This window comes from Phascolarctos cinereus, unplaced genomic scaffold, assembly GCF_003287225.1.
Source record: "Phascolarctos cinereus isolate Bilbo 61053 unplaced genomic scaffold, phaCin_HiC Scaffold_1;HRSCAF=81, whole genome shotgun sequence".
Lineage (NCBI taxonomy): Eukaryota > Metazoa > Chordata > Mammalia > Diprotodontia > Phascolarctidae > Phascolarctos > Phascolarctos cinereus.
This window is the reverse complement of record NW_027555514.1, coordinates 193,530,961-193,551,117: the sequence shown is the minus strand read 5'-3', so window position 1 is coordinate 193,551,117 and position 20,157 is coordinate 193,530,961. Positions and strand designations below refer to the sequence as shown.

General features: G+C 43.1%; 2 protein-coding genes across 5 annotated transcripts in view; both read right to left on the bottom strand.

Annotated features, from left to right (window-relative positions):
* Nucleotides 1-1,924: 1,924 nt before the first annotated feature.
* Nucleotides 1,925-11,133, bottom strand: TEX52 (testis expressed 52). 2 transcript variants are annotated; one of them, XM_078155969.1, is made up of 3 exons: nucleotides 8,711-11,114; nucleotides 4,679-4,853; nucleotides 2,255-2,770 (listed from the first exon to the last, which is right to left on the bottom strand). In XM_078155969.1, the coding sequence occupies exons 1-3, from the start codon at nucleotides 9,256-9,258 to the stop codon at nucleotides 2,762-2,764; spliced, it is 732 nt and encodes a 243-aa protein (XP_078012095.1). In that variant the 5' UTR covers nucleotides 9,259-11,114; the 3' UTR covers nucleotides 2,255-2,761. The 2 variants fall into 2 exon arrangements, with proteins under 2 accessions (XP_020857129.1, XP_078012095.1); XM_021001470.2 differs by having other exon boundaries at nucleotides 1,925-4,853; nucleotides 8,711-11,133.
* Nucleotides 11,134-11,214: 81 nt separating this feature from the next.
* The window catches only part of FOXM1 (forkhead box M1), a 25,566-nt gene continuing 16,623 nt past the window's right edge, over nucleotides 11,215-20,157 (bottom strand). Inside the window, exons 5-9 of one of the 3 annotated variants that reach the window (XM_021001603.2) lie at nucleotides 17,939-18,067; nucleotides 17,354-17,398; nucleotides 16,606-16,678; nucleotides 16,263-16,438; nucleotides 11,215-13,329 (exon numbers count right to left, since the gene is read on the bottom strand). In XM_021001603.2, coding sequence (XP_020857262.1) covers nucleotides 12,295-13,329; nucleotides 16,263-16,438; nucleotides 16,606-16,678; nucleotides 17,354-17,398; nucleotides 17,939-18,067 — 1,458 coding nt within the window. In that variant the 3' untranslated portion in view covers nucleotides 11,215-12,294. The remainder of the gene's footprint in view (nucleotides 13,330-16,262; nucleotides 16,439-16,605; nucleotides 16,679-17,353; nucleotides 17,399-17,938; nucleotides 18,068-20,157) is intronic. The other 2 variants (XM_021001605.2, XM_021001606.2) reach the window with 2 other exon arrangements.

Here is a 20,157-nt window from a genome sequence, read left to right as displayed (position 1 = left end):
GATACCTCTTTTTCTGATTTCAGGGAATTGTACCTTTTTGCTCTCCTCCCAGCTTGGAAAGCCTCTAATCTTTCCTCCAATTAGAAATCTGGTTACCTAATTTCATATCCTGTCCTATATTCTGTTAATTGTTTTCTTTTAATGCATAAAAATCTGTCTCCTTCTGTATTCAAGGTCCAGTGCTAAGCTGAGGAGGCCTGATCCTGATTTGTTATGCAATTGGCATGCATGGCTTAATAAACTGACATGCTTGGAAGCTTGAACCTTTGTTTCCTCAGTTATTTCAGATTAAACCTGCCGCACTACTATTTATAGACACAGATAGAGATATTCATGCTATATGTATTTTTGTATGTACTTATTTTTTTCCTCATTAGAATATGTTTATTGGGAGTAGAGAACATTTTATTCCTTGAACTTGTATCTGCAGCACCTAGGGGCAACTAAATAGCGCAGTGGATAAAGCACTGGACCTGGAGTCAGGAAGAGCTGAGTTTAAATCTGACCTCAGACACTAACTAGCTGTGTGACCTTGGTCAAGTCATTTAACCTCTGTTTGTTTCAGTTTCTTCATCTATAAAATACTGTTATTAGAATAGCACCTACCTTCCAGGGTTTTTGTGAGGATCAGATATGGTAATAATTGGTAATAACTGTAAAGCACTTCGCATAGTACCTGTCACATAGTAGGAGCCATATACATATTAGCTGTTATTATTAGAAACGTAATAGGTGCATAATAAATGTTTGTTGACTCTCAGCCTGGGGCGTGTAGTTGGCTTTGGTTGTTTGTCTGATTGGGGTGGTGGCACATAACCTCACCTACATACAAATAGACCATTAGCTTGCCCTTGTGAGAGGCTTTCTAGCCAACACACCTCAGTTGGAGAGAGCAGTAGATAGCTCTGAAAAGCTGATGCCCAGAAAAGAGTAACAGAGTAGCTTAGTAATTACAAGACCAGTTGAGATGCCTTGCAGAGAGGATACCCGACTGGTTACCTAACAGAGAACATCATAAAGTCATCAGAGGGCATCAGCAGCTCTACAGCATCACTGGTGTGAGTTGACCAGGCCACTTGCACCCTGTCCATGTCCCCTTATTTATACTCTCATCCACTGGTGATAGGGTAACCTGTTGGAGAATATTCCCCATGTGTGCATCAGGGGACCTTTTATTTTTACTTTATTTGTTACAATGCTTGATTACATGTTTTGAATTAATGTATCCACTGGTTGGTAAAAGTAAACAAACATTGGTGGGGGGGTTATAAGATATATAGTTTCATTTGTTGTCCTATAGAAAGTGCCTTGAATCTGAAATAGCTTTTTCTGAGAGCCTGTGTGTACTGTGATTGTGTGCCAAGGTGCTATACAAATAATGATAGCTCCCATTTTAGATGAATGTGTTTTATTATATTAAAAAAGGGACCTTCCCTACCTAATCTTTTCAGGGTTTTTTTTTTTTGAGGCAGAGTTAAATGACTTGCGCAGGGCCACTATTGAAGTGTCCAAGGTCGGATTTGAACTCCGACTCCAGGGTTGGTGGTCTATATACTACATTACCTAACTGACCCCCTTTTTAATGGTTTTTAACAGAAGTGAATTCTATATTTTATTTAAAGCTTTTTCAGGCTCTGTTAACATAATCTTGCAGATTTCGTGGTTGTATTATTTATGAGGTTAATTATGCCAATTATTTTCTAATGTTGAAACATCCTTGCATCCCTGGTTATTGGTGATAATAAATTTTTCTAAAATACTGTTACAGTCTCTTTGCTAAACTTGTATTTTAAAGTTCTGAATAAATTAGTGAATTCATATTGTACTGACCTACAGGTTTTGTTTTTTTTTTCTGAGTTATCCCCTGGTTTGCATATCAGGATTATATTTTTGTCATAAAAAGTATTTGACATGGCACTTTCTTTCTCTATTATTGAGAATAATTTTGCAGCACAGGGACTAGTTCTTTAAATGTTCAACAGAATTCACTTTTAAATGCATCAGGTCCCGAGGTGTTTAAATTTGACATTGCATTTATGTCTTCCTGACTCCAGGCCAGGCACTCTGTGCACTATGGCGCCCCCTAACTGCTCTGTGTTTACATTGGAGTAGCTGGGGTAGCTTAAGCTTTGAGTGTCTGGTGGCTCCCGTAGAGAGAGCGATTTGTATAGCAAGTGCCTAAGCTACACAAATGCTCTAACCAAGAGCCAGAGTGCTTTATTTAGATATCTCACAATGCCTAGTCTTATATTGACCAAATTCCCAATGATTGTTCGATCAGCAAAAGACATTTTCTTCATCAAAAGGCATTTACTAGTCACTGTGATAGGTACTTTTCAGAGTGGGTTAAATAAGGTAGGCCTTGTGCCTTCTTGGGGTTTATTATCTAAGTCAAGCATATTGATTTAGAGAAAGGACATAACACCCACAGAACAAATTCACAAAATATATATATATACACATAGAAAGGATAACTATTTGTGGGGATATGGGGACTTTTTTTTTTAATTTAAGATGGCTCCCTCTTGATCTGACTGGACCAGCCCTTGTTGTCCAGCCATGGGGAAACTTTATGAAACACAGAGGTTGGCCCTCCTCAAAACAGATTAGGTAATGATGCTCTAGTAGCTGTGGCATATGAGTCAGGACATCCAGATTCAGGGTTTCAGTAGGCTTTGGACGAGGTGTAGTTCAATCAAGACAGAGTTAGGAGGGAGTGATCATCTCCCCTCACCTTTGGATAAGTCCAGGAAGGCTCCCTTCAGCGTGCCTGGAGGAGACATATGGGGAATAGGCTAGAACACAGGAAAGGGAAGGTGTCCAAGGTAGACTGGTGACAGCCAGGCTTTGCAGCAACAAACCAGGTCTTTTGGATCTGACTGAACCTTATTATGGTGAGAAGCCTCTGTAAAATGTGGAGACAATCAAAACTAAAGGCAAGGCCTAACAATGCTGTGTTTCCTTCTTTTTCTCCATAACCCTTCCTCAGCCAAGGTACTTGCCAACCAGTCAGTGGCCTCCAACTTCTCTGGTCTTCTATGCTTTAGGAAGCAGAAGTTGGTTGACTCTGACTAATAAGTCTGTTTTTGAGAAAAGGAAAGTTTCCCCAGAAGAGTGTTAGACAGAAAGTGTCTTGAAAGGCCTTTGGCAATGGACAGTAATTAGTATCAGTGAAGATAGTAATATTTAGGGGAGATAAAGTGTATGTGTGAGTGTGTATGAATGTTGGGGGAGTGGAGCGAAGATGTAGAATTGCCTATTCCTGTTTCCCTCTCAAGATATCTCCCTCTTTGGGAAAGTAAGGGGAGGCTAAGAGTTATGAACCTCTGGCTCAGGGCTCCCAAAGAGCTCAACTCCCTTATAAGTTGGGAAAGATGTCTCCGATGAGGTGCCTTTTGAGAGAGGGGTGGGGATTGACAGGTGCAGAATATTGCATATGCTGTCAACACTGTCAATTGACTTTGCTCACTATTCTTTTTTGCTACAAGAGAGGGTTCATGGTGGGAAGAGATTAGGAAACGACTATGATGTAAACACGAAAGGCATTAGTTTAAAAAGAAAAGTTGGGTTTTTTGTTTGCTTTTAGAAAAGATGGTTCTGAAAATCATCTTGGAAAGAGGCTATGGAATGGAAATGGAACACAGTCTGTGTGGCTACCTGGGTTAGGGATACTGCTGGCTGAGAGGGAGACCTCTTTGAGAAGGTCCATGTCTTCCCTGTGAGGTAGAAGCAGATGCAGGTTGGAATGGTGGTCCCTCAACATTTTATGGCCCCAGAGAGGGTTTGCCTAAGCTGAATCCTAGGGCTAGCCAATAACTGGAATATATATCTCAACTTACTCCTATTTCACACATATTCTCCAGTGTTCTAGAGGCTCAGCCTCTAGGGGTGAAAAGAAGGGGAAAGAAAAGGGGAAAGAGAAGGGGAAAAGAGAAGGAAAAAAAAAATCTGTGGTAATTGCAGCGCTCTCTCCAGTGGGGAACAGAGTGTCCCAAGCCACCAGAGGAGAGAGGGAAATGGTGTTAATCTCTCTACCATACAGACGTGTTTCTTTGTATTAGAGTGCAAGTTTACATTGGTATGTATGTGTAAGAGACCCTGAAGAAAAAACACTGGAATTGAGGCTGGATTCCATCCCTGCTCTGTAATTTGCTATATGTGCAATCTGCAACAAATCATTTCACCTTTTGGGGTTTCAGTTTCTTCATAGGTAAAATGAGAGAATTAGGCTGGATGACTTAAGGTCCCTTACAGGGTTAAAATCCTGTGATTAATCTAAATTACACTCAATCTTGGTTTCCATGCCTGTAAAATACATGGACTATCTACCTCAAAAGGTGATTGTGAGGAAAGAACTTTGTAGACTGAAAAACACAGATAAGCTGGAGTTTCCAGCACCCTAGGGCGTTTCTTGCTTAGAGCAGGGGTGTCTCAAGTTAAGGTCTCTGGAACACAGAATATAATGTACCAATATTTCTCTGTTGGAGCTGGAGGATCCTCTGGTCTTACCCAATTTCTCTCCTGTGGGAAGTTGTATAGGGAATGAGACAGCCCTCTCCCTCCCAGCATCCCATCTCCTAACTGTATCCCTTGCCCCTCATGCCACGCAGGGTTCTTCTGAGACATAGCGGGTGGGAGTAGCTGCTCGGTCCTTTGTAAGGATCTGGTAATTCCTCACCATTTCAGGGTCCAGGGGAGGAGCAGGCTGCAGTAACAGCCTCATTGACAACTCTTCATAATGTGGTTGAGGGTTAGGGCAGGGCCAACCCCTGCAGAGTAAATTAGGGACTGGGTTGGGCACAAGCTGGAAGCCGTTAAGGTCCAATCGTCCACCTGGTGTCACATGTCTGTACCTGTTTGTGGTGAAGAGAGAATGGAGAGGTAAGGGGAGATCCTGTGTAGGGATACTAATGGCAGGTGGGGAGGAAATGACTTCTCTCCACAAACTAGCTATTGACAGTGTGTAGAGAAATATTCAAATGCAGTGTCTGCCCTTTACTTCCCTCATCCTGGCAATAAAGCATCACAAATAATTAACAAAGAAAATTGATTCATGGATTTAACTGCCTGGGTGTCAGGGTGCTGCATGTCAGTTGTGTATTGTGTTTTTTCCTTATTGATACTAAATTCATATCTATAAGGGGAATTCAAAAATTTAAATTTTTCATCTCTCCCATCCCCCAATCATAGCACTCTGCAAATAAGTATTTAAAACATTTTTGTTGAATTGGGATGTGATTTGGATCTGCAATCCTTATGGCCCATCCTTGGTTATTCCCTAAATTCTAAGCTTCCTTCAAAACCACACAAACCCCACCTCCTTTGCAAAGTCTCATCTGACCACTCTATCTCTCCATTCATTTAAATTTTTTTTCCTTTTTTATTGGGAATGTAACAATCATCAACATACACAATTACATATACAAAAAGGACTAAGAGGCTTGGGAACTTAAAGTTTGATAAGAAGTATATATATAAATGTAGTTACATACACGTAGATGTGTATATATATATGTATATATATACACACACACACAACATATATGTATGCACACACATGTGTATGTATGACATACATACACGTGTATGCATGTGTATACATATATATACATATATAATATGACAGCCTAATGTGCGTGGGGGGGGCATCCAGTGGTGGTACCCTTGCGAGTTTCTCTGCCTTCTCCCATCATCAAGCAAGCAAGCAACAAGTATTTATTAATAAGCACCTCCTACTTGGGAGGCTGGTGATACAAAGACAAAACCAAAATAATTCCTTATGCTCAAGGAGTTTATATTCTATCCCTAAAATAACGTATTTATATAAAGCAGAAACAACATATATACAAAATCAATGCATAGTAACTTTTGTGAAGGAGGAACCACTGGAGCCTTTGAAGGAGAAGGCTACAGACTCTATGAGTCAGCTAAGTGGCTTAGTGGATAAAGCCCTGGAGCCAAGAAGACCTGAGTTCAAATGTGATCTCAGACACTCACTAGCTGTATGACCCTGGGCATGTCACTTAACCTCTATTTGCCTCAATCCACTGGAGAAGAAAATGTCAGACCACTCCAGTATCTTTGCCAAGAAAAGCCCATGAACAGTTACTGGTATGGTATGGCCACAGGGTCATGAAGAATTGGATATGACTGAAAGACTGAACAACAAGAGATTCTATAAGGGAGAAATGAGGAGAGAGCATACTGTTCCAGGAACTGAGTGCATCTACAAAGACAAAGATTGTTGCATGTGAGGAATAATAAGTGAAATATGTCTGGAAAGGTAAGCTAAATGGTGAAGCTAAATGCCTAACAGAATTTGAATTTGATCTCCCAGCTACTGAAGCTTCTTGAGAAGGGGAGTGACATGATTCCATGTACGCTTTGGGAATATCAATTTGGCAGCTATGTGGAGAATGAATTGGAGGGAGTAGAGAGTTGAGAAATGGAGACCAATTACAAACCTAAACAGGAGCTGATGAGAGCCCAAACCAGGGTGGCGGCCAGGTAAGAGAAAAGAACGGAAGCAAGAGATGTGGAGGTAGAATCAATAAGACTTGGCACCTGATTGGACGAGGAGAGGAGTAGGAAGAGATAGCTCTTGGGGTTTTAGGATAATAGGACACATCCAGGTTATTTCAGGAAGGCATTCTACCCAAGCATGGTGCTAAGCTCATAGAGGGCACTCAGTAAATATTTGTTGATTAATCAATTAATTGATTAGTTAGCTACAGAGAATGCCAAGGGCAATCAAAGTAATCACAGATGATCAGAACACGCCAACTGAAGATGAGTGGAAGGAATTAAGTATATTTAATTTTTAAAAAGAATACTGAAGTGGGACATATGGATTTGAGGGTCTATCAAGTAGAAAAGAGACTAGACTTATACTCTTAAAAACCAGCAGGAATGGGTGGAGGTTGTTAACTAAGCAAGTTTAGGCTTGACATCAGAAGTCTATTACAGTTATCCAAAAGTGAGATGGGATGTTTTAGAAACAGTGGCTTTAGCAGGCTCCTCCTCCCTAGCTTCACTCGGAGCCTAGCTCAGATGCAACAACCTACAGGCCTTTCCTGATCAGCAATTTGTTCATGCTTTCTTTCCTTCATTGGCTCCAAACCGCTCTGCATTTATTCTATACATATTTCATATGGAAGCAGCTGCTACTGACACATACAGGTGAGACCTGGACCAAGTCACTTGATTTCTCGGTGCCCCAGGTCACTCTCTAAGACTATAATTTGCAGAATATTTTCCAATCTGCATTGGTAGAAGGGATTTCTGAGAGCAATGAAACCACAGGTGCAGTTTAAAATGAAATATGTGGAAGAGGGATCCCAGCTCTTTGAATCCCAGCACTTTCACTTACTGCATCCTTGGACAACTCATTTTAGTCCTCTGCCCCGAGTTCCTCATTTGTAAAGTGAGGGAGGGGGAACTCTAAGGTCTCTCCCATCACTAAATCTGATTCTACAATTCTGCTTGGCTTTAGAGGTTGGAACTAAGAATAGTCCGAAAGTTGCAGGGGTAGATTTAGGTTCAGGTGAAAGGAAACGCTTCCTATCAAAAGAGCAATCCAGCAGCAAAATGGGCTTGGGAGGCAGAGAGTGACCCCCTCGTTGAAGGTCAATGAAGACAAAAGCTGGATGACCATGATCTCTAAGATACCTTCTAGTTCTAAATATATACCACTGCACGTTATAGAAGGGATTTTTATTCAGGTATACATGGGACTAGGATATCTCGGAAGTTCATTCTAATCTGCTACAGATCCATAGTCAGGAAAAACCAGAGATGGGGGGTGATGGAGTCACAGGAAGGAGAAATCCCCAAAATCCACAATCCCCAAACCTCATTTTAGCCATTTATTTCGATCCCTTACCGAAGCTACTCATAGGAGTAATATAACTTGCTCTGACATGCTTCTCTCTCTGCTTCTGCAGGGAGATGTTCCAAAAGGCAGGAGAGAGAAGGCAAAGGCCTTGATTCTGGCTGTCTACTGGATCACTGGACCTTGAATTCATGAGTAGGTTCTATTTACTTCACTGTCCACTGCTCTTCCAGCAGTGGATCTTGCCTGGTTAGCCTGAATTCACATCCTTCACCCCTATAGACTGCTCAGGTCCCAACAGTGGTTGGAAGTGAGATGAGGCAAGAGAGCCAAAAAAGTGGCTCCAAATAACACAAAGGCCTTGCTAAATGCTAGGCGAATTCCTATCTAGTTCTGTTACCATCCTTCAAGTATATAGCTTAAGTCCTATCTCCATTTTTTTTTTTTGCTTTTAGGCAATTGGGGTTAAGTGACTTGCCCAAGGTCACACAGCTAGTAAGTGTCAAGTGTTGGGTCTGAGGCTGGATTTGAACTCAGGTCCTCCTGACTTCAGGGCTGGTGCTCTATCCACTGCGCCATCTAGCTGCCCTTGTCCTATCTCCTTCAACAAACTTAACCTGATGACACAGTCCATAGCGTTCTTTCCTTCCTCTGAACTCAGTCTGTATTCACTTGGCACTTATACACCATCTTGCATACATGTGCCCAATCACCCCAGATAGCCTCCTCCTTGGGGAAGGGATTCTATTTCATATGCTTCTGGATGGGTCTATCCCACACCAACTATCATAACGCTCAATACTATATTCAGTACTTATTAACATTTAGATTGGGGTTTTTTTTGGAGACGGACAGGCAGCTAGGGAGGGGTTTTCTTACCTCTTGAAGTTCTTGGGGGGCAAAATGTCACCCTGGGCATCCAATGGGGGTACCCTCACTTCACTTCTTGATTTGAGTATTTCTGCTTTCCTTATTTCCTTCTTGGCCTGGGTGACCACCTTCTCCTTTCTTTCAGGGTCCGTGAAGATAGGACGAGTGTCAATAAAGTGCAATAAAGTGTTTTTCCCAAGCCAGGAAGGTGGAGGAATAGAGTAATTTGTTAAAGAACATTTATGGCCCTCACTGCGAGTGAGCCATCGCCAGACATTACTATCGTAAGGTTTATCAGGCCTTGTGGGAAAGACTGGAGGTAGACGCCCCACATCTATCCACGTGTGGTAGCCCCGCGTATGTTGAGATGCACCCTTCCAAGGGGAGAGGAGTTGCTGGCGTGTGATGGACTTTATTTTTGTACAGGGTGGTGGCTTCACAGCAAGCTGATGGTAGGGCTGTGGAGTGAAGCCCCCAAATACTAAGGGGATGTCTGGGTGGAAGAATTCTCGCTGTACCCATGTTTCCTCAGTGAAGGGATCGTTGTAAGAGGTCATCTAGGTAAGAGTTAAGATGGGACCTGGTGACAGATGAGTTGATGGGGAAATCGGCTTCTCCGCCCTCTATTTTGTTCAGCTGCAACCAAGGAAAGAATAAGTGTTGCATAAGCCTTAAACTTCAGTTATTTCCTCTCCTCAAAATGACTCCTGATACTTCTCTAGGGAAATGATGTTACCAAATATTTGACCTAGCACCTATCCATCATTACTGGGCAGTGTGATGCTATTGAGTCTACCATGGAGATCAGGCCCCTGCTTTTTCTTACACTTGGAGTCATTTTATAGTCCTTTCTTCATTATATATGTGTTTCCTTAGAATTTAGAGCTGGAGATCTTTTAATCCAACCCATTCATTTTACAGATTAGGAAAACTGGGGGCAGCTAGGTGGCACAGTGGATAGAGCACTGGCCCTGAAATGAGGAGGACCTGAGTTCAAATCCAGCCTCAGACCAAACACTTGGCACTTACTAGCTGTGTGACCCTGGGCAAGTCACTCAACCCCAATTGCCTAAAAATAAAATAAAATATAGATTAGGAAGACTGAGGCTCCCAAAAGTGAAATGACTTGCCCAAGTCACACAAGTATGCTGCTTATTGATTGGTAGCAAGGGGCAGAGCTAGGATTCAAACTTGGTTCTGTCTCCAAATCCATTACTCTTCACTACACTACCACACACCTCAATCCTGATGCCCTTTCCCTCCAGTCACCCCCTACTTGTTTGCTGATGTCCACAAATCTCCACTCCTCCAGGTCTGACCAACCCCAGCAAGTCCAGAAGTGATTAGATCCCAGGTGTCCTGCCCTCTCTATCAGCTCTGACTCCCACATCTCACATGGCTAATGTTGGGAAGACTAGGAGGTTAGGTAGATGGAATATCAGCACAATTAGTTCCTTCAGGCCCTAGTAGAAAACAGAACCTCTGTGGAGGACTACATGATAAAAATCAAGAGCTACATAAGGCAGGTACTCTGGACATGGGGATCGGCTTTCTAAGGATGCAGTCTTCCTACCTGTAGGAGAGGTTCTGTACTTTGAGGTGGCTCATTTTCTCCAGGAGATATTCCTGATCATAAGATACATTTAAATTTAAAAAAAAAAACCCAACTATCAAAGCTAGAAAATGCCCCTCTGCTCCTAGGCCCCCATTGTTTGCCCATATGAGTTGCTATGGTGACGCATCACGATGAGTGAACTGTGTGTGAAACCATTTGCACTATCTGGGCCTCCAACTGCTAGAGGAAACAGTGGGGAGTCTTCATAACCTAAGAAGTTAGAAACCTTGAATTTCACCCACACCAACCCCTTATGTTTAGTAGCACCTGGTGACCGCCCTCCTAAAAGCGTAGCCCGAGTACCTTCTTTGTGGGCTGACACAAAACTCCCTTGTTGAGGACAGAGAAGCCTCCCCAGGAGCCCCAGATGAAAATGGGTCACTAGCTTGGGATAGTTTTATCCTCGATAAGGAGCTGTAGGGGGTGAGAGAAACCAAGAGGGACACGCCCTTTCTAAAGAGCTGAAAGGCACCTTTTCCTGATGTTTAGATCACTCTAAAATTCTCATTCAGGACTTGCTAAAGATTATTTCCTTTACTTCTACATGCAGTTGCAATTAAAAATGTGGGTAGGGAAACCCCTGAGGAAAGGATTTTAGGCTAGCCAACTGCCCTAGATATAGAGTGAAGAATTCTTTCCACAGAACCAAGATGCAAAGAGCTTGAGAGCAAGATAGAAATTGGGAAAAGGGATAGGGGGAGGCTGAGAGCCAAGTCCTTATCAGTATAGTCAGTCCTGAACTTTCTTTAGACATGTGATTCTTTAGAACAGTCCCACTTCTCCCTTCTTTCCTCCTATCCCCAAAGTTCAATACATTTATCCCTGTCCCCCCATCCCCTACCCCCTGCCATAGGATGATTCATATCTTCCTTAGAACTCAGAGTCTCCAGACACCAAATACTTCACAAAACCCAACATCTCCACCCTAGCCTTTATTGAGTAGGTGGTTACAATTGTGTATGCCTAAGGCTCTGGCCTAATATAAATGATGAAACTTTGGCTTATGGGGTGGATTGGTTATAAAAGCTGACGTGCAAATGGAGGGGATCCAGTATAAATAAGGGTGACCTTATAATCACCCCCCATTCCACCCATCCTCTGGCCAAATGCTCCCTTCTCAGGGCTGCCCAGCAAAATCTGGAATCTTAGAAGAAATTCTCTAGTAGCCTGACATCTCGTTCCATTCAGCTTTGGGGAACTGACCCCATTACAATGAGAATCTGCAGCAGTGTTGTGGCTCTCCCTTCTTCCACTAAGAACCCACCGATCCTCAACAGGAAAGTTATTGTAGGAGTCCGGTGCAGGGAAAACAGATCTCCTATTCTGAATGCATGGTGGGTTAAGAAACCTTGAGAAGTGTATACTTGACCCAGAAAAACCCTTAAGCCATGAACCTGAAGCCCTTATCTCTCAGAGAAGACCAACAGCAAGCCATGGAAACAAACAAAAAAACCCGCGTCAACCAACCCACCCATTGGCAACCCCCACGATACTGATCTAAGGAAATAAAGTTATGTTAATAATTAGAGGATAATTTGGAGAATATACACTATTTACAATGACCACCTGGCCCCAACGGGCCACTGAGAGGAGAATAGGGAAAGATGAAGACAGAAGCTTGTAGACGTAAATAAGGCTGGGAGTCCTCCTCTGGTTTTTAGCCTTTGTGCTGCTGTTCCCACCATTAGTGCCTGATGAGGAGGTCAAGGTGGTGATAGAGGTAAAGAGGACAGATTTTTTTGGGGGAAGCTCCAGGATAGGCAATGGCCAGCCATCAGGAGACCAGCTTGTAGTCAGCTAGAACATGGCTGGCTATCTTGACCTGATTGGGAGAAACAGAGCTAAGAGAAGCAGACAGGTTCACCAGCTTTTGGCAGCCCTGCTGCCTTCACACAAAGTGTGTGAACTGGTCTAACCGTTGGACCACCTAGCTACTTGTCAAATCTGAACTAGTGGACTTAGTGGGACACACTGGGCTCTACCGCAACTCAGGGATAAACTGAGACCAACTAATATTGTCAGGGCCCAGGGGATCCTCCTCTAAGCCAGGAAAACTGATGTCCAACAGGATCTTGCTGAGGCTGTCATTCATTGTGTCCAGAACGAGGCCTTCAGTCAGTGAACGGTTGGCAGAAAGGTTGGAGACATGCATCTCAGGGGAGCCAGGCTTGGGGGCTTCAGGATCTGAGGTGGGAGAGCTGTTAAAAGGGTCAGAGACCAGGTCAAGTGACTCTGGATTAAGAAGCTCCTGGGGTGACTCAAAGAGAGGAACATTCTTCAGTGGGGTGGTGCTGAGATCCAGCAGCCCCATGGAATCTGGCAGCAGGGTAAAAGATCCCTGGGGAATACGCACTGGGCTGAAATCGAGCCCTGTCTCCTTGTTTGGGGGTGTAAGCCTCCAAGGGTCTGGGGTCATAGGGAGAACTGCTTTGCTGGGAGTGGAAGAAATGGGTAGCTTGCATAACATATCCTTGACTGGTGTTTTAAAGGGACCTCCTTCATCCTGAGAGTGGCTGAGTTGGGAGGTAGGCTCTGATGCCTCTGGGAGGAAGGGGAGATCTGTGTTTTGTCTGGAGGGTCCAGGGATCTCTGGGAACAATAGTTCTGGCTCTTCCAAGCAAGGTGGGATAAGGTGCTGTTTCCTTCTGGATCGGCTCATCTCCCTCCTTTCCCTCCGCTTAATCACAAGCATGTCAGAGACACCCCGTGGTGGGGACTTGAGCCCGGTGAAGGTCTTCTTGGGTCTGGAGGCAGAGAAAAGGGAAGGGTCCTGCCAAGGGTGTGATACTTCTTCCTTGACTACCGGAAAGGGTGAGGGCCACTCTTCCAGTGGTGGGCTCTCCACTTTGATGGGTCTTGTGAACTGGGATAGTTCTTCCATGGGCTGGAGATCTTCTTCTTTGACAGACTGAGCCCGAAACAAAGGAGATAGCCCTTCCCCAGGTAGGGCTCGTTCCTCTTTCAATGATCCAGAAGTGGAAAAGGGAGATAGTCCCTCATCAGCTAGCAGCACCTGAAAGTAGAACACAAAAATGTGGGAGGGATGTCTCCTGAGCATATTCAATCCCCTAGATCTTTTAGCAGAACTTAATCACCCTAGCCTGTTATTAAAAAGCTCCTGGGGAGGCAATTTCACTAACTACTGTTACCTATCTCAGGATCTAACACAGCTTTTTGATTAAGAAGTTGATTCTCTTTCCCTAAGTTAAATCACTTCTACAGTTTAAGCTTCCTATATTCTCAGAGGTTCCTTACCCCACCAGGTAATAACCCACTTTTATGCCTATGACATCACTCTAAAAATTTTTCTCCAAATGAAAAGAATTCATAGCATCATAGAATGTCACACTCGGAAAATAGACCTTAGAGATACAGTCCCATTCCCTGATTTGTTATTTATTATTTGCTACCCTTGCTTTGCGATTTACTTCCCTGTGATTTGAAGCAAGTCACTTTGGCTCTCTGGGCCTCAGCTATCCTTATCTATAAAGCAGATATAATAATACACATAGTATTATTATATCTAAGTATCTACTTCAAAAGGTTTATTTTGAGGATCAAATGAGATAGTATAAAGCATACAGTAAATCTTAAAGTATTATATAAATATCAACTATACTGTTAGTTGCTGGGCTCACAATCTTTCTCTCCTTTCCAACTCCTGCCCTCCATACTAAGGGACTTCAACACTCTAACCTCCCAGTTCCTCGACCTACTCATTTCCCACGACCTGCTCCACCTCAGCCACACACTGCCATCCTCCCAGTTTGTGCCAGACTCAAGTCTCTCCCCACTCCAGTCCATTCGCCCTTCAGTTGCCAAAGAGATTATCCCAAGGTACAAGTCCAACCATGTCACCCCTCCTCCCTGTCTGCTCAATAAATTACAGTGGCTGTCACCTTCAGGACCAATTATAAAATCCTGTTTGACATCCAAAGCCCTTCATAACCTGGCTATCTCCACCACCTTTCCAGATTTCTTCTTACACCTTCCCTACGTACTCTTTCATCATGTGACACTGAGCTCCTAGTAGTTCCTCAAACAAGATACTCCCATCTCTTGACTCTGGGCATTTTCACTGTCTGTCCTCCACACCTGGAATGCTCTTTCTCTTCATCTCTGTCTGCCTCATGGCTTCCTTAAAAAGTGCCAACTAAAATCTCACTCTTTACAAGAAGCCTTTCCCAATCCTTCTGAATTCTAGCACCTTCCCTCTGTTGATTTATTTCTTATTTATTTTGTGTATAGTTTGCTGGCATGTTGTCTCCCCAGTTAGATTGTGAGCTCATGGGCAAGGACTGTCTTTGTCCTCAGCACAGTGCCTGGTACATAGTAGGCACTTAATAAATGCTTATTGGCCTACTTTGGATTCAAAACTAGAACCTAGTGCAATGCCTTGCATAAAAATGATGTCCAATATATTTTCACTCTTTAATCTTTCATAATTTGGCTTCTGCTTCCACAACCCTTTTGAAACTGCCCCTTCAAAGTTTTCCCATGACCTCCTAATCACTCAATTCATGGCCTTTTTTCTGTAACCAGTTTTATCAATGCTTTTTAATTTTTTTACATGTCATGTCTCTCTTCTCTACTGAACAGTTAGGACCAACTTGCAAAATGACTGCAAAGACAGCGTTCCACTTTCACCCTCCCCCATTTCCACCATCAGTCTGGTCTCTGGACTGGGGTTGTTTAATGAAATCAATCTAATTTGTTGCCCATGGCCCTTTTCTCAATCATCATCCTCCTTGAGCTCTAGGCAGCCCCTAACACTAAGCAACCACCTTGCTTCCTTGAAACCCTCTCCTGCTTGGTCTTTTGTCATGGTTCTCTTCTAGCTCTTCTCTTATTCCTCTGGTTGATCACGATTTCTTGTTTTCCTCTCCCAACCAAATGCAGGGTTCTCTAGACCCCTTCATCACACCTCATCTCATCTTTTTTAATTCTCTCTTGGTAATCTCTTGACTAATTACTTCTGTGTAAAGATTGCCAAATCTTTACCCCTAATTCTATTCTCAAATTCCAAGCCAACATAGTTCTAATCCCTTTTGGAATTCTCCACTTGGATATCTCAATCCAGAATCAACTTAATGTTTCCAAACTAAACCCATATTTCCCCAATAGTACTTATTTCTAGTAATAGTACCACCATTTGCCCCCATAGCTAATAATTCCTATTGATTTTGCTTTGGAAATATTTCTTGCATTTGTCTGCTCTTGTCTATCACTACTGATATCTCTCTATTTCAAGTCCTTATTAAATTATCAAGTCACAAACTTCTACAACAATAATATCAACTGCTTCTCCACTTCTAGTCTCTACCCTCTCTAGTCTGGCCTTCAGAACACTACCAGGTGCTTCCTTGCTAAAGCATAGTTTTAATCATATTACTCTCTTGCTAGTACTTTTGATGGCTCCACTGTCCACAAAATTAAGCTCAAAGTCCTTAATGTGATATTTAAGGACTTACAAAATGTCCCCCAACCTACCTTTATAGCCTAATCTATTTCCCGACAAATTAACGTTCCTGTCAAAACAAACTATTATCATTTCCTTAACAGCGTTGCATTTTTTTCTGCCTCTTTGCCTTTGCTTATCCTGTTCTGAGATACCTTTTTCTCTCCCAACCCATCCTTTAAGGACAACTAGTTCAAAGGTTACCTCCTTCAGAAAGTCTTTCTTTAATGATCCTTCCCAGTTGGAAGTAACTTCTTCCATTTAATTGCTAAAGCACCTTCTGCCTCCATCTCTTTGTTATGGAACTTAATAACATAATAACATAATTCAGAATGTAATCTTTTCATAACTGTTTCATCTTCCCAAGGAAAGGGATCAGGTCATATTCAACTTTGCACACACCACAGAACCCAGCATGATGAACTTATATGTAAATATTTGTTGACTGACTAGACGAATACCCTTATAGGAGAAAGGACACTACTCACCTTGGGGGCAATGCGCACTCGCTTGCTATGACGGACAAGCTCTGAACTCATGAGAGAGGCAGCCAGGGGTAATGGCACCTTCACCGAAGGCTGCAGCACCAGGGATTGGTTCACTGGGAACTGGATTGGTACTAGATATGAGTTGACCCTTGGGAGTAGCGGCTTCATCTTCCGTCCTGAGAGAGAGGATGAGTGAAGAGCACGGGGGGCCAGACTTCCTTCCCTTTCTCAATCCCAGATCCCCTTGCCAAGGATAGAAGCCGAGAATTTAAACCTAAGAGTCTTGACTCCTTTTAGACTTGCTCTAAACAAAAGCTGAACTTAGTTCTTCCCACATACTTACGTGCACTCAAAGGGAGCTCAGCTTTGATGCCCAGGTTTCTGCGGAGGTCAGGGATGGGCCGTTTCTGTTGCTGCTTGTCAAAAAATGGAAAAGAAAGAAGCCTAGTTTACAAAGGTGTGGGAGATGAGAAGCAAACCCCACCAGCTGCTCTGCTCTGGAACAGTGCTGTCTCTCTGCCACCTGATAGCCATAAAGGAAGAAAAAACTGATCCAAGGGGATCGCCATGGGTCCTGTCTCCATGGCCTGTCTGTGGGAAGGGTGAGCAGCATAGTGACCAACAGTACCAGAACAGTGCCCCCAACCATACCCATGGTGTCTCCCCTGGGGAGCTAGACTGTATGGCGAAATAAGTGGAAAAGAAGAACAAAGAAGAGAAATGTGAGTGAAAATAGCTGCTTGCAAGACTGTCATTTACATTGCTGCTATTCCATGCCAAGTGTGTGGCACTGTTCTCCTGATATGCTGACTCTGCTGAACACCTTGCTGTTGCCTGTGGGAAGGGAAAGGGAAGTAGTTGTGTTCCCTAAAGAGGTATGCATCTGGGGGAGGTGCGACAGTCATAATGAAGCAGCTCAACTCTCCCATGTCTAAGATAGCCTTGGGGTAGTCTGTGTCTAGGGCCAGCAGTCACATGGCCCTGGGATTGCCTGCCCTTCCCTTGAACATCTTGTCCCTGTCCACTGAAGTCATGCTGAGCAGCAAAAGGAGAACAAGGCCAAGCCCCGAGCTGGAGAGAGAGAATCTTACTGATTCCAAGTGCTCAGACGATGGTGGAGACCCTGGGTCCAGTGGCTGGAGGCAGCAAGGCATTGGGAAAGAAATAAGATTGAAGTTACCAACCAATTTGGTCAATTTCACCAGTAGGGGAAGAAACATAAACCTGACATAGTGATGAACACTTTCATAAAATACTGCTTGAAGGGCTTCAGGTATGAGAGAGAATGGGAGTAAGAACTCTATCAGATATATGCACATGGCTGTAACACTGAAACAACAGTTCCTTTCAACAAAGAACCCCTTAGTATTAACACATCATGAATTAAGTCTTAGGTCTCCAGTTTAAAATGTAAAAAACCCAAAATTTTGCCTTTTTTGTTACCTCTAATATTTTTTGCTAGATTCCTCCCCTGCCCCCCCATCCTCCAAAACCTTACCCACTATTTTTCGACTGTACCTAACACATTATGTTCTCTGTATGTGTTGATTGTGCGGCTGATCAGAGAACAAAATGATCTTTTTCCCGCACGGGTACTGTCACACTCAAATTCTGAAGGGGTTTCTGAGTCTAAAAATAATCCCTAATTGCCATCCACTGGATACCAGGATGCTTACCTTAAACACCTGGTCCAGTGTCAAATAGCGATTGGCATCAGGGTGGATGGTCCAAAAGGAGACCTTGCCATTGGCAGATGTCTCCCGAACAAACATGTCATGTAGAGAAAGATTGTGGCGGATAGAATTCTGAAATGAGATGAAGACATTCAGATTTCAGCTTTGGAAACATGACTTTTGATTATTATTGGATGATGGTTCCCAGTCACCTAACTTTAATTTTCTTCTTCATAATAAAGCCTCTTTTGGGGCTCTGTCATTAAATCTCTGGCACCCGTGGCTAACTACACTTCTCACCCTAAAATTCCACTGCATGTCCCCAGGCTCAGCCATGATCCCAAGGATCTCAAGTGGTACACAGGTTAGTGATTCACTCCCATTTTTTAGGCTAGTGATCAAGAGATGAGTCTGGATGGTTGTTAGGGGATGGGGAAAAAAAATCCATTTTAGAGTGAAGCAACAGGTAATATCAAGAGAAGCAGCAGAAATTAGTCAAGGTGTGTCACATGTTAGAAAATTGTAGGCTGAGAATTGAGAATCATGGTTCATATAACAAGATACAGTGTGGGGTAATAGTCTCACTTCTGACAATATACTGGCTATGTGACCCTTGGCAAATCACCTAACCACTCAGAGCCCCAGGCAACTCTTTAAGACTCTAAGTGGCAGAGCTGTGGGACAAGTTTCCCTATATCAATGCAATTACAAGTACAAAGGCACAGAAGTATAAAAAGATCACAGAACTTAAAGTTGGAAGGGATCAAAAGGGATTATTTAGTCCAACCCACTCATTTCACAGGTTAAGAAACAAAGGCCAGAGGACTGAAATGGCCTGCCAAAAATCACAGAGGTAGTAAACAGTAGAGCTGGAACTAGGACCTCAGGTCCTCAGTACACAAAATCTATTATTCATTCCCTTGCATCACACCCCAATCAGTTTTTTGTCTCTGATTGCATCTTAGCTAGTTTCCTTCAAGGTTGGGCCCAAGTGTTAACTTCTATGGGCTTTTCTTTATCCCCCCCCCCACCAGTTGCTAATACCTTCCCTCCCCAAATTATCCTATTTTGTATATTCTTATGCAGGATATCCCCAAAGTCTTAGTGCAGTTTTAAGTTTTGTTAATTTAAAATTAAATTTCAGGGGAGACCACATTATGCTATCAAGGTTCCAGAGCTTAAAAGTATACTAAGACTTTGGGGATACCCTGCACGTGCATATGTAATCTCCCCACTAGAACGTAAATTCAGTTAGGGTGGGAATTGTTTCATTTGAGTTTCTGTCTACTCAGAGCTGAGCATAGCACCTGACACACAGTAGGTGCTGAATAAATGCTGGTTGATTGACAGAGGTATAATAAGATTGTGCTTCAGTCTTCCTATGTGTAAAATGGGGATCAGTCCTTCTACACGTTCCAAAAATGTAAAAATATATGAAATAAAGCAGCAGCAACATGTTAGACAACAAAGACTTCTGCAGAGAGTGGAAGACAAGGCTGACCAGAAAAGATTCATGCAGCAAGAACAGGAGACAAGAGATTGACAGATCAAAGAGTACATCAGAATCCTCAAGACACAAAAGGTACAAGAGGGAGGCCTCAAGGGCACTGGCCGATGTGGAATTTACCAACACAAGTAGCACCAAAAAAAGGACCATCCTCATCCATGAAATCTCAGGTCAATTAAATAGAGGTTGAAGAACAGTCAAAACCATTTCCTATGGAGATCACCACCATCTAGTGCATTGAGGAGGTCTACGGTGCTTTTTCTGCACTGTCTTTCACCCTCCTGTGGTCCTTAGGACAGGGCTCTCTGCCCAGGAGATGCTCCCCATCAGGGACTGAGTATTCTTTACCAGAGAAGTCTATGGAATGCACAGCACTTTGCCTCACTCCGTGCCATCACCTTCTCTCCTGAGGGATCAGAGCCTCGGCACACCATTTTAAAAAGCTTGCTCTATATCAGATTGTGTGCTGTCTTGGGGAGGGAGGCGAGAAGGGAGAGGGGGAAAAATTTAAAACTCAAAAGCTTGTGGAAGTGATTGCTGATAAATCAAAATAAATTAATAATGCCTAAAAAGCTTGCCAATCCTACAAATATACAGGAGAAGGGATTCTTCAGCCACTGTAGCCACCCTAATTGCAACTCGAATAGCTACATTTATTTGGAACACGCCCTTCTACACTGATTCTGAAAATGTTATTAGGAACTATGGAAACTTG

Excerpts from the sequence above, each read along its gene's own strand:
- TEX52 (XM_021001470.2), bottom strand. The coding sequence starts at position 9,258 with ATGACCTCTTACAACGATCCCTTCACTGAGGAAACATGGGTACAGCGA. Across the intron at positions 4,854-8,710 it reads CCCCCCAAGAACTTCAAGAG|GTACAGACATGTGACACCAG; the intron begins GTAAGAAAACCC and ends CACCACAAACAG.